This window comes from Neoarius graeffei, chromosome 4, assembly GCF_027579695.1.
Source record: "Neoarius graeffei isolate fNeoGra1 chromosome 4, fNeoGra1.pri, whole genome shotgun sequence".
NCBI classification, from domain to species: domain Eukaryota; kingdom Metazoa; phylum Chordata; class Actinopteri; order Siluriformes; family Ariidae; genus Neoarius; species Neoarius graeffei.
Window position 1 is genome coordinate 23071022 of NC_083572.1, and position 14780 is coordinate 23085801.

The 14780-nt window shown below is 41.7% G+C and overlaps 1 protein-coding gene across 14 annotated transcripts in view; it reads right to left on the reverse strand.

Moving 5' to 3' along the window:
• Positions 1–14780, reverse strand: part of LOC132884940 (protein unc-80 homolog) — a 382632-nt gene that overhangs the window by 173348 nt on the left and 194504 nt on the right. For 12 of the 14 annotated variants that reach the window (XM_060919046.1, XM_060919045.1, XM_060919038.1 and 9 more), the window contains 2 exons: positions 1744–1891; positions 1126–1298 (listed from right to left, as the gene is read on the reverse strand). In XM_060919046.1, the coding sequence (XP_060775029.1) occupies positions 1126–1298; positions 1744–1891 (321 nt within the window). The remainder of the gene's footprint in view (positions 1–1125; positions 1299–1743; positions 1892–14780) is intronic. The other 2 variants (XM_060919050.1, XM_060919044.1) reach the window with 1 other exon arrangement.

The following is a 14780-nucleotide window of genomic DNA, read 5'->3' on the forward strand; positions in this document are numbered from 1 at the left end:
CGATTTTCAAGGGGTCAGTCACCAAAGGGTTAATGGCATAAGCCATGTTCCTTGAGTTCTGTTTTGACTTGAGTACCAGCTTTTGTCTCTTCAGATAAGTACTGGAAACCTTCTCTTTCATCTCTCACATCAATTTGATCTCAATACCGATGTAACTTAAGCAGGATCAAATGGGTTCTATTATTATTTTAGATTCTAAGAAATACAGGGTAAATTTTATTTTAAAAGAAGCAAGCACATCAAATCATAAAGAATATTGGTACAACTTAAACACGTGTCAAAGCAACAACACATAGCATGTCAGATGATGGTAACAGCAACCAAAGAGATCTTTAAATACAGGTATTAAAACTCATTTTCTTCAAACCAAGAAAATAAATATGACCGTAGCAGGGTCTTAATATCATAAGTATACAGTTTAAAAAGTAGCAGCATAATAGGTAGCAGCATAATATGTATAAACATGATATGAACATAGAATACAAAATGGAAAGAAGCACAATCAGAAAATGGGTATAAAAAAAGATGCACTCACACAACATATCTCAGTGGCATATACTGAAAGATTGCTATATCAGCCTGAGTGCAAACAAAGCTACTGTAATATACCAGGTTACTGTCCATATGTGCAAAGAACAAATGTACAGCTTTATAATGCAGTAAACCAGTGATTAGACAGCACCAATATTGAATGAATGCATGTACAGTATCTGGATCAAACCCCATTTGATCAGTCTGTGTATGGCACTAATTAAAAAGACTTTACATTTTAGAGCTCTTCAGGAAGTGTTATAAAGATCGGGAGAGCTGCCATTAAAAAGCTGTCACCCAAAATTTTCTGACTGCTATGGGCTTGGTGCAGAAGCGAAAGGCTGGCTGTGCAATGTGAGTGTGTAAACTTGAATAGGGTTCTAAAGGTAATTAGAACATGAATGGCTTTGTAGGAAGACAGTGTAAGAATAGGAGTTGTGTTTTGTTGTGGGGAGGTATTGGGGTTTAATTAATAACATTTGTTAATACACCAAAAAGTAATGCATTATAGTAATCTAGCCTGGAAGTGATAAAAGGGTCTCTCTATGAGTTGCCATGCTATGATTGTGGTTCAGAAGGATAATTGGAACAAACCAGGTCCAGTGCAGCAGCCAGGATAGAGGCATCTGGGATGGTTCCTGGCTCACAGCAGTTCAGGAGGAACTGAAACCTTTTCATGCCCTGTCTGATGGCACCTAGATTTACTATGTTCTTATTCTTCATTGCCTCCTGGTTTGAAGCCATGCGCTCTGGGAATCCATGGCATCCTGGTAGTGATAAAACCACAAGAAAGGTACAATGACAATACATGTGCTGTATGAAGTTAGTCAGATATATGGTTGAAAATTTGTGGTTATTTTCTACATTTGATGCTATTATAACCATTGAGTAGAATTTAAGAACACAAGATTAAATTAAATAATGTGATGTTCTCATGTAAACATCCAATACTTCACATTTCAGCACCTCTTATGGAGAGCTGGTAGTTCTAGTAGTCAGTATAAGATGGGCAGCCAAGACAAAAAACCAAAATCATTGACCTTGTGCCACCAGACAGCTTCCCACAGAGATGCACAAATAAATACAAACATGCACACAGAGTTGGCATGGAAGATGGTAGAGAACAATAAGTGCACCAGAAGGACAGGACTGGCACAAACAGAGTGAGTGGTGGCAGTATAGATGGGTGAGAGGGAAACCCCAGGGTTCTACCATCTTTCTCCTCTGTGTGGTGAAGCTTGGATGGGTTCCGCCGACCAGACCGCCATTTACCGAGCCTCTTGAAGAAGTTCTCCTCCTCCTCCCGGCCGTATTCTGTGGCACTTCCTTCTGACAGCTTGACGGCGCTGGTGAATTTCACCTGTAAAGACAATGTGGTGAGCCTCAAGATCCATTTTTCCAAAAATATGACTTTTTATGCTTCAACAAATAGATGTAATTCCATATACAGAGAATCAGGTGTGGCTTGTAACAATGGTCTAGCAGGGCAAAGCCCCGGCCTTTCAAAGGCAAATGAAATATCAGTACACGTTTTCATATTATGGGCATCCACATCTTATCTGCAGTTCACAAAAGTTTCAAAGATAATTATTTGTGTTTTTTTTTTTTGAAACCCAGTGGAATAGCACCACTAGTGGTTGTACAAAAAAAACAACAACAAAAACCACACACACACACACACACACACACACACATGCACACACACAAAAAAAAATGGTATGAAGTGAGGCTGTGGGCTAACTGTAATGAGCACAGTTCATGCAGTTCACAGTAAGTTCATGCAGCCCAATTGGCAACAGTCACATGACACACCTGCCTAGTTTTCTGCTCCAATGGGATAAAATGTCATCTTGGTGACATTTCTGTAATACATCACCAGTAGGTGTGTTATGGACTCAGTCACAGATGTAATGAACAAGAACAAAGTGATTATTCAGAACAAAATGGATTATTTACGCCATTATTTTTCCAGTAAAATACATTTGGAGGAGAAACTGAAAGTTGATGGACTAAGCACACCTGGTCTAATCAAAGTGCAAATTACACAAAAGGATGGATGACAAAACCATCGATCCATCCATTATCTGTAGCCGCTTATCCTGTACAGCAGGGGTGTCCAAACTGATCCACAAAGGGCCGTGTGGCTGCAGGTTTTCATTCCAGCCATGCAGCAGCACACCTGATTTGGCTTATTTAATCAACTGACACACCCACCCTTTAATCAAGGATGGGTGTGGCTGCAAGTATTTGACTGTGTGAAGACAGTTCAGTTGATTGAATGAGCCAAGTCAGGTGTGCTGCTGCATGGCTGGAATGAAAACCTGCAGCCACATGGCCCTTTATGGATCAGTTTGGACACCCCTGCTGTACAGGGTCATAGGCAAGCTGGAGTCTATCCCAGCTGACTATGGGTGAGAGGGGGGGTACACCCTGGACAAGTCGCCAGGTCATCACAGGGCTAACACATGGAGACAAACAACCATTCACACTCATATTCACACCTCCAGTCAATTTAGAGCCACCAATTAGCGTAACCTAATTTCCCCCACAGTTCAAAGACTGTGGGGGAAACCGGAGCACCCGGAGAAAACCGACACAGACATGGGGAGAACATGCAAACTCCACACAGAAAGGCCCCCATCGGCCGCTGGGCTCAAACCCAGGACCTTCATGCTGTGAGACACCAGTGCTTGACAAAACCACAAGTTTCATATTTTTTGTTTGAACAAAAGGGTTACAACTTTCCTGTGTACCATGTTTGTTATCCAGATGAAACACAGTTCAGATTCAAATACCAAAAGTTATATTTAAACTTCTAAGTGATATATTAGGGATAGGTATTATTTACTGCACCCCCCACCAAAAAAAATTACCACCAGCTGCCACTGTAGAGAATCCTAATCAGAAACTTGTCTCATCTCATCTCATTATCTCTAGCCGCTTTATCCTGTTCTACAGGGTCGCAGGCAAGCTGGAGCCTATCCCAGCTGACTATGGGCGAAAGGCGGGGTACACCCTGGACAAGTCGCCAGGTCATCACAGGGCTGACACATAGACACAGACAACCATTCACACTCACACCTACGGTCAATTTAGAGTCACCAGTTAACCTAATCTGCATGTCTTTGGACTGTGGGGGAAACCGGAGCACCCGGAGGAAACCCACGCGGACACGGGGAGAACATGCAAACTCCACACAGAAAGGCCCTCGCTGGCCACGGGGCTCAAACCCGGACCTTCTTGCTGTGAGGCGACAGCGCTAACCACTACACCACCGTGCGGCCTCAGAAACTTGTGTACAAAGAATTTCTGTAGGTGCATCATAAATACCAACTAGAAAAAAGATGAATGCAAATAAGTCTGATTTAATACTGTAGGAAAATTAACTAGGACCACGATACACATGCACACCTGAAATATGTAGTTGTAATGTCTTCATGAATTTTTCAATGGCAAAATATCCAACAAAAAGTTCAAACTACTAATTTAAGGTCAGACAATTTAAGTAATCCTTTAGTAAACATTATAACTGTATCAAATCAGCAATTAGATTTTTTTTACTCCCCTTAGATACTGAAATAACTTCACAAATTTCAAAATCTTGTATTAGAGCCCTTACCTACATGACTGTTCAAACAGAACACCAGAAGCAATTGAACCTCTTCTAAAAATAATCAATTCTTCACTTAGAACTGGCTATGGACCCAAATCCTATAAATGAGCAGTTATCAAACCCCTGATGAGAACCTGACCTTGACCCCTGCCATCCATCCAATATCAAACCTCCCCTTTATCTCCAAGATCAGCTTTTTCAAGCTGTGGCACAGCAGTTATGCTCATATCTACATAGGAATAACGTTCATGAAATGGATCAATCAAGATTTAGACCTCATCATAGCACTGAAGATTGCACTGGTTAAAGTGACGAATTGGTCACTAACTAACATAACCGCGCTTAAGAGTATTGAATCCCTTTTTAAGAAAGCTATAAAAATATTAGATAAAAAGCCTCTGTCATTTCATCACTGCAGCATCCTAGAGAGACACAAACTGTTAAGTTTTGAGAATTTTAAAAACTTCAAGTATGTTTGTTTTTTGTACAAAGTGTTATACAATCTTGCACCCCCTCCACTGCATGGCTTTTTTAGAAGACTTGAAAGTGGAGGTAGCACACGGGCCTCTGTAAAACGGGACTGTATAATTCCATTTAGATGCACCTCTTTTGGGCAAAATGTATTGTCAATAATAGGAGGTAATTTCTGGAATACTTTGCCCATCCCAATAAGAGAGTGTCCAACATACAACACTCATTCATTCATTCATTCATTCATTCAAAACTCATTTAAAACAGTGGCTCCTAGAAAACCAGAGATGCACTCACTATTAATTGCCAAATATTTCACCATTTAAATGTCAATGTACAGGTGAATGAGTATTAATGTCCTTGTCTTCTTTGTTGCTTGTCATTTCTTTCTTTTTTTGTTTGTTTGTTTGTTTGTTTTGTGTATTTGTTTTTGTGGCAATGTCTATGTCATCATTATAGTGAGTGAGTGCTGGATGAATGTTTAGCTGTCTCTTTTATGCTTTGTTTTATGTTACCTGCCTGGGGACTGCAGATGAAAAGTAGCTATTTTACTAATTCTGGCATATTTACATGCTGTATTATTTACATGCTGTATTCTTATACAACAATGTTCATCAATATGCATGGTCCCTATTAAATAAACCATTAAAATAAATTAAAAAAATAAAGTAGTACAGTGTCTTGCAAAAGTATTCAGTTTGTGTTCGTCCTGTTTTGTTGCATTACAAGCTGGAATTAAAATGGATTTTTGGGGGGTGAGCACAATTTGACTTATACAACATGCCTACAACTTTAAAGGTGAAAACTGTTGTTTTATTGTGATAAAAAAAATAATTAAGATGAAAAAACAGAAATCTGGAGTGTGTAGGTATTCACCAGGGGCGCAGATAGGATTTTTGAACTGGGGGGGACTGAGCTGTCAGCAAATGATTCCATTTTGTATATATATATATATATATATATATATATATATATATATATATATATATATATATATATATATATGTTAATGTCCTTATTTTTGAAAGAAAAGCACTGTTCTTTTCAATGAAGATCACTTTAAACTAATCAGAAATCCACTCTATACATTGCTAATGTGGTAAATGACTATTCTAGCTGCAAATGTCTGGTTTTTGGTGCAATATCTCCATAGGTGTATAGAGGCCCATTTCCAGCAACTACTGTATCACTCCAGTGTTCTAATGGTACAATGTGTTTGCTCATTGCCTCAGAAGGCTAATGGATGATTAGAAAACCCTTGTACAATCATGTTAGCACAGCTGAAAACAGTTTAGCTCTTTAGAGAAGCTATAAAACTGACCTTCCTTTGAGCAGATTGAGTTTCTGGAGCATCACATTTGTGGGGTCGATTAAATGCTCAAAATGGCCAGCAAAATGTCTTGACTATATTTTCTATTCATTTTACAACTTATGGTGGTAAATAAAATTGTGACTTTTCATGGAAAACACAAAATTGTCTGGGTGACCCCAAACTTTTGAACGGTAGTGTGTATACATGTTATTTCACCTCCCTCACTGCCATCACCAGGAACTACCTACAGGCCAGGGCAATGATAACACTTTAACATAGCCTATGGAAATCCAAAGTTTACACATTATCATCACGCACAGAAATTGCAAAACTGCAAAACTAGTTTTAAAACCGCTAAGTTCCAACTGTTAAACATAGCGAGAGGCTGGGCTACGTGTGTGTGTGTAAAGTGTAAACCAGTGCATCCTGACTTTCTAACTATGCCTGTGTGTTGCGTGAGCGGCAGTCAGTCAACAACTCTTCGCAAAGTTTCCTTATGAAACAATATGCTCTCTGAAATTATGGCAGGGAACGCCAGATTAAACATTAAAACTGCCTTCTGAGCACTGTATCTACAGGCTACCACCGAAAGAAGGAGGCTACCAGAAAGGCATCTCTACTCCGTACGATTTTACTTTCACTACGACATTACTTTGAACAGACTATCAAAAAATTGCAAGATGATATGATAAAGTAAGGCACAGATTACTTACAGTCGTTTTTTTTGTTTTTTTTTGAAAAAACAATGCAATCGTTTTCTGCCTTTTGGCACCCTTCATCATGCCGTGTTGGGGTCCTGAACTAGGAGGAGCTGTCCCCGATATGCCTGTCAAACTTGTTGTGGGTAACCATAGCAACCAAGCTCCAGCTCGCAACCTGTGCAGTCTGCGCAGTTCGATTTGTCAAAAAACCAGAAGGGGGGATGTTTTTTTTTTAATCATGAAACGTCACAAAACTAAGGTAACAATAGGCTAACAGCTCAATAACATCCGATGATATCAAATGAATAACACTGTGGCAGCGGGGGCGTGGTCAAGCATCGGTCTGTGACAGGAGGGCGGAGTCAGGGAAGGTAAGTGGCAGAATCACTACACCTGTCGTTAATTAATGTGTTTGTGTGTCTTCCCAGTGACCGCGCCCTATTTAAGGAGAGAGAGCGAGAGCAGAGGGAGCTCTCTCCACAACTAGACGACTGATGTGTGTGCGAGTGCAGCTAGAAGCTGAATAAAAGCGAGCTGTGTGAAATCAGTTCTGTCCTGCCCGTCCTTCTATCACAGACCGATGCTTGACCACGCCCCCGCTGCCCAAACACTAAATGAAAACGAACACTAAACCAGAGATAGTAAATTCATCTTCCTATCTCTCTGACTAAATACACGAACACTAACACACAACAAAGTTCGCATTGCTTGTCGCGTTGCTGTGATGTTTCTCTCCCTCCGGATTAAATGGACAGTGACTCGAAAATCACTGAAATACATGAATACTAAATGAACAGTTTGCTCTGATGGCACAGTTCATGTGGCCTTTTCTGCTTTCCCGTCGGTGCGCTATCCGCCGCGTTTCGCCCTTCTTTAATCCACATTTCTGCGAATTTCTCAGCAAGGAAGGAACGCACGTCTGACCCATTGACAGCGAGGAAAAGAAGGCTGTCAGTGTGGATACATTCATTCTGTTGCGCTCATCAGTAAGGATGTGATTCATGGCGCTAAATCCACGTTCACACTCTGGATATTGTTATTATCTACAATGTATCTATTTGCTGGGGACGTTCGTGAACATCAAAGCTGCCACTTCGGGTCATTTTGAAAGTGAGTGCAATGTAGACCATAGAAAACTGTGTCACAACATGCCTGTCATGTCAACTTTTTTTTTGGTTTGTTTGTTTTATTGATGGGGTTGTCCCCGAGGATTTTTTTTCAGCAGAGATAAAAACCAGAGGGGGGGATGATCCCCCCCATCCCCCCGAGCAAATCGCACCCAGCAACTATGTATGTACTGCTGTGCACCTCAATAAACCGAATGGTAATTAGTCTTTTGATTTTTCCGTGAGGTTTGCCTTATGCAAAGAAAGACAGCATAGACGTTTTTTCCTCCCTATGAGTGGGGGGGACCGAACGAGGTGAATTTAAATCTGGGTGGGACGAATCCCCCCCGTCCCCCCCTCTATCTGCGCCCGTGGTATTCAACCCTCAAGTCAATACTTTGTAGAGCCACCTTTTGCTGCAATTACAGCTGCAAGTCTCTTGGGGTATGTCTCTATTAGCTTAGCATGTCTAGCCACTGGGATTTTTGCCCATTCTTCAAGGCAAATTGCTCCAACTCCAAGTTACATGGGTGTACAGCAATCTTCAAGTTATGCCACAGATTCTCAATTGAATTGAGGTCTGGGCTTTGATTAGGCCATTCCAAGACATTTAAATGTTTCCCTTTAAACCACTCCAGTGTAGCATTAGCAGTATGTTTTGGGTCATTGTCCTGCTGGAATGTGAACCTTTGTCCCAGTCTCAAACCTCTGGCTGACTCAAACAGGTTTTCCTCCAGAATTGCCCTTGTATTGCCATCCAGCTTTCCTTCAGTCCTGACCAGTTTTTCTGTCTCTGCAGATGAAAAATATCCCCACAGCATGATGCTGCCACCACCATGCTTCACTGTAGGAATAGTGTTCTCAGGGTGTTGGGTTTGCGCCACACATGGCATTTCCTATCATGGCCAAAAAGAGAAATTTTAGACTCATTTGACCAGAGACTCTTCCATGTGTTTGGGGAGTCTGCCACATGCTGTTGGGCAAACTCCAAAAATGTATTTATTTTTAACCAATGACTTTTTTTTTTGGCCACTTTTCCATAAAGCCCCGCTCTGTGGAGTGTACAGCTTAAAGTGGTCCAATGGACAGATGCTCCTGTCTCCGCTGTGGATCTTTGCAGCTCCTTCAGTGTTATCTTTGGTGTCTTTTTTTTTGCATCTCTGGTTTAATGCCCTCCTTGCCTGCTCTGTGAGTTTTGGTGGGTGGCCTTCTCTGGTCAGGTTTGTAGTGGTGACATTCTTTCCATTTTGCTATAATGGATTTAATGGTGGGGCAGCATGGTGGTGTAGTGGTTAGCACTGTCGCCTCACAGCAAGAAGGTCCTGGGTTCGAGCGCAGTGGCCAATGAGGGCCTTTGTGTGGAATTTGTATGTTCTCCCCGTGTCTGTGTGGGTTTCCTCCAGGTGCTCTGGTTTCCCCCCACAGTCCAAAGACATGCAGGTTAGGTTAACTGGTGACTCTAAATTGACCGTAAGTGTGTACCCCGCCTTTCGCCCGTAGTCAGCTGGGATAGGCTCCAGCTTGCCTGTGACCCTGTAGAAGGATAAAGCGGCTAGAGATGATGAGGTGAGCCCCCCCCCCCCCCATGCGTTCACTCAGGTTTGTTGATGGTGGAGTGGCTGGCTGCTTTATATCCCAGGGCTCCCTCATGTCTGTGTTACCTTCTGGCTCTCCCTTTTAGTTATGCTGTCATAGTTAGTATTGATGGAGTCCCTGCTTGCACTCAGCACAAAATGTACAGTGGTGCTTGAAAGTTTGTGAACCCTTTAGAATTTTCTATATTTCTGCATAAATATGACCTAAAACATCATCAGATTTTCACACAAGTCTGAAGAGTAGATAAAGAGAACCCAGTTAAACAAATGTGACAAAATATTATACTTGGTCATTTATTGAGGAAAATAATCCAATATTACATATGAGTGAGTGGCAAAAGTATATGAACCTCTAGGATTAGCAGTTAGTTTGAAGGTGAAATTAGAGTCAGGTGTTTTCAATCAATGGGATGACAATCAGGTGTGAGTGGGCACCCTGTTTTTATTTAAAGAACAGGGATCTAGCAAAGTCTGATCTTCTCAACAAGTGTTTGTGGAAGTACATCATGGCATGAACAAAGGAGATTTCTGAGGACCTCCGAAAAAGCATTGTTGATGCTCATCAGGCTGGAAAAAGTTACAAAACCATCTCTAAAGAGTTTGGACTCCACCAATCCAAAGTCAGACAGATTGTGTACAAATGGAGGAAATTCAAGATGATTGTTACCCTCCCCAGGAGTGGTTGACCAACAAAGATCACTCCAAGAGTAAGGTGTGTAATAGTCGGCGAGGTCACAAAGGACCCCAGAGTAACTTCTAAGTAACTGAAGGCCTCTCTCACATTGGCTAATGTTCATGAGTCCACCATCAGAACACTGAACAACAATGGTGTGCATGGCAGGGTTGCAAGGAGAAAGCCACTGCTCCCCAAAAAAGAACATTGCTGCTCATCTGCAGTTTGCTAAAGATCATGTGGACAAGCCAGAAGGCTATTGGAAAAATGTTTTGTGGATGGATGAGACCAAAATAGAACTTTTTGATTTAAACAAAGAGTGTTATATTTGGAGAAAGGAAAACTGCATTCCAGCATAAAAACCTTATCCCATCTGTGAAACATGGTGGTGGTGGTAGTATCACGGTTTGGGCCTGTTTTGCTGCATCTGGGCCAGGATGGCTTGCCATCATTGTTGGAACAATGAATTCTGAATTATACCAGCGAATTCTAAAGGAAAATGTCAGGACATCTGTCCATGAACTGAATCTCAAGAGAAGGTGGGTTATGCAGCAAGACAACGACCCTAAGCACACAAGTCGGTCTACCAAAGAATGGTTAAAGAAGAATAAAGTTAACGTTTTGGAATGGCCAAGTCAAAGTCCTGACCTTAATCCTATCGAAATGTTGTGGAAGGACCTGAAGCGAGCAGTTCATGTGAGGAAACCCACCAACATCCCAGAGTTGAAGCTGTTCTGTACAGAGGAATGGGCTAAAATTCCTCCAAGCCTGTATGCAGGACTGACCAACAGTTACCGGAAATGTTTAGTTGTGGTTATTGCTGCACAAGGGGGTCACACCAGATTCTGACAGCACAGGTTCACATACTTTTGCCACTGACAGATATGTAATATTGGATCTTTTTCCTCAATAAATAAATGACCAAGTATAATATTTTTGTCTCAAATTTTTTAACTGGGTTCTCTTTATCTACTTTTAGGACTTGTGTGAAAATCTGACTACGTTCAGACTGCACCCTGAAACGGCCCATATCCGATTTTTTTGCCCATATGCGACCTGTATCCGATTTATTATTGACAATCTGAACGACACAGATCCGATTTTTTCACATGCGACCCAGGCCGCTTGGATATGTGGTCCTAATTCCGATGCATATCCGTTATTTTCACATGCGACTGCAGTCTGACCGGACAGGTCGCATTCATGCGACCTACACGTCATCAACAAGAGACAAACGTCACTATTCTGCGTTGGCTAATCCCGCCTCTTTGGTGGAAAACAACAACATTTGTACAGTTTTCAGAATGTAAATAGACTTTTATAGAATTGATCAAGCTAATCAGGGCTTAATTTGAGGGGGAGCAAGCCGGAGCGCGCTCCGGAACCTCGGACGTTGGCTCGGGCAGCTATTTACACTGGATCCGGTGATCCGCCACCTCTCTTGACTATGTAACAAAATAAAAAAAAACCCAAATAATTAAATAAATAAATGCAAGTTTATTTAGTGTTAATGTCTGATTTTGATATCTGTCTTGTTGGTGATTTCTCTCATGAAACGACATCCACAAAATATCTGTTTGTATATTACGGAAAAGGAGGGTGCACACTTCCGTGGCCACGGGAGGAAGACGCGCTGTTCGGGGAAAAAGAATTGGAAGCGCTCTGCCAGCAGTTTTGCATCAATGACCCACGACATGTCATCAGGCCATTCAGGGAAAGTAATGGAGAATTCATCCCAGATGAACTGAAGGGCCTCTTGGCCGTGATCAACACTGTCCCTATCTCAAGTGCAGAGTGTGAGCAGGGTTTTTCGCAGATGAACTTAATTTGCAGTGTTATTACAATACATGCCCAGAAGCGCCCCCCCCTTCTTCTTTTTTTTTTTCGCACCGGAGCCACTCATCCTCTGCGCTCCGGGACCTCCCACTTTACAAATTAAGCACTGAAGCTAATAGTGGATTTGGTAGGGACCTGGATGTTAAACCATCCTGTATTACAAGATTATAAGATTGTTCTGGAAATTTCCAGTAATTTGACACCTTCGGTCTCAGTCTGCTGCCCACATTAATCAGATTATTGTGTGAGTTCCGCCGCCGCCACAAAAACCACATCGCCAGGTCTCGCCTCATCTCCATGCTTTACTTGCAAACTTGAAGAATGCACTTTTTTTGTTGTTTACGTATTACGTAGATGTGCTTATATTACGTGTCAATTTGAGCATGCAGGACACTTTTGGGTCGTTTTCCGTTCATATTGGAGATCGCATACAAGTCTCATATAATTGGTAATGTGAACGGCCTAACAAAAAAATTGGATTTCACAACAAATCGGATATGGGTCGTTTCAGGTTGCAGTCTGAACGTAGTGTCTGTTTTAGGTCATATTTATGCAGAAATATAGACAATTCTAAAGGGTTCATAAACTTTCAAGCACCACTGTATACTGTTCTTAACCATGAGGTAACAAGCAAAGTGTTTTCTTTCTGTCTCTCTCTGTTGGGTTACATGTCAATCCTGAGACACCAGTGATGCTGGCCTCTCCTGCTCTTCAGACCTGCCTAATCCATCCTGATGCTCTACTTCTGGCTGGAGTCTCATCACATCGCTCCTGTGAGGACGGACCCATATGGACAGTCAAAAGATACACTGAGAAGATGGCTCTGGACATTTACAGTTTTGCTACAATGATTTAAGACTAAAATTGACATGATAACTTTAGGACAACAATTGTTGTAAATAGTTTTGCACTCAATTCTCCGTCAATGAACAGTTGATAATGCCAACAAAATAGACTTCATGCTAAAACTATAATGAATTTCCTGGTTAAACAATTATACTTTGTAACACAGAGTAACAAGTTATTTATAATCACACTATCTGTTATCACCCAAATGAGGATGGGTTCCCTTTTGAGTCTCGTTCCTCTGGTTTCTTCATGTCATCTGAGGGAGTTTTACCTTGCCATCATTGTCTCAGGCTTGCTCATCAGGGATAAATAAATTTATTAGGGATAAAATTAGTTCATAGGTTTAAAGCCTTTATTCTTCGGTAAAGCTGCTTTGCAACAATGCTTATTGTTAAAAGCATCATACAAATAAACTGTAGGTGGTAAAAGAGAGCAACTGGACTTGCTTGAAGATTCTTGAAGATGTTTCACCTCTCATCCAAAAGGCTTCTTCAGTTCTGTCTGACTAATAGGGAGTATCAGTCAGACAGAACTGAAGAAGCCTTTCAGATGAGAGGTGAAACGTCTTCAAGAATCTTCAAGCAAGTCCAGTTGTTCTCTTTTACCACCCACAGTTTACTATGACCTGGATGACTGAGAATCTTCAGATATATACAAATACACTGACTTGACTTGCAAAAATAAAATACAAAACCTTAATTAAATACCACTACTGATCCATGACCTCATTTACACAACTACTGTACCTTGTCAGTTGTTTTTTTTTTGGAATTGTAATCCTTTGTCACATGTACATTAGAGCACAGGGAAATTCTTTCTCTGCACTTAACCCATCTGAAGCAGTGAACACACACATACACAGAGCAGTGGGCAGTTGCAGGTTAGGTGCTTACTTCAGCCATGGATGTTGGCTGTTCATTCACTCCCTCCACCCACACATTTTCCTGCAGGTCCAGGGAACCAAACCAGCAACATTTTGGTCACAAAGCTGCTTCTTTAGCTTGTTCCCCAAAGTTATTTGTCAATTACTTTCAGATAGGTCCCCAAATGTCTACTATATTTCTATCTCTGTGCTTAACCGATTAACCAATATGCCAAAAATGAAAAAAAAAAACCCCAAAACCAAATTTTGTTAAATGTGTTTGGCAGAAAAAAGGAACATTTTTAAATTTATAAATTTGTAGCACTTGTTGTGGCATCTTCATTACACTGATTTAAAAAAGACAATTACAATACAACAATATGTTATATTTTATTAATTAATTACAGAAAAATATGTTTTGGAAGGGGGCGGCGCGGTGGTGTAGTGGTTAGTACTGTTGCCTCACAGCAAGAAGGTTCTGGGTTTGAGCCCAGCAGCCGACGGAGGCCTTTCTGTGTGGAATTTGCATGTTCTCCCCGTGTCTGCATGGGTTTCCTCCAGGTGCTCCGGTTTCCCCCAGTCCAAAAACATGCAGGTTAGGCTAATTGGTAACTCTAAATTGACCGTAGGTGTGAATGGTTGTTTGTTTCTATGTGTCAGCCCTGCAATGATCTGGTGACTTGTCCAGGGTCTACCCCGCCTCTTGCCCATAGTCAGCTGGGATAGGCTCCAGCTTGCCCATGACCCTGCACAGGATAAGCGGTTACAGATAATGGATGGATATTTTGGAAGTTTTGTATTATCCTTGAAGTTTGTAGAAATTATTTTCAACATAGAGTGCTGCGGGGCGGCACAGTGGTATAGTGGTTAGCGCTGTCGCCTCACAGCAAGAAGGTCCGGGTTCGAGCCCCATGGCCGGCGAGGGCCTTTCTGTGTGGAGTTTGCATGTTCTCCCCGTGTCCGCGTGGGTTTCCTCCGGGTGCTCCGGTTTCCCCCACAGTCCAAAGACATGCAGGTTAGGTTAACTGGTGACTCTAAATTGACCGTAGGTGTGAATGTGAGTGTGAATGGTTGTCTGTGTCTATGTGTCAGCCCTGTGATGACCTGGCGACTTGTCCAGGGTGTACCCCGCCTTTCGCCTGTAGTCAGCTGGGATAGGCTCCAGCTTGCCTGCGACCCTGTAGAAGGATAAAGCGGCTAGAGATAATGAGATGAGATGAGATAGAGTGCT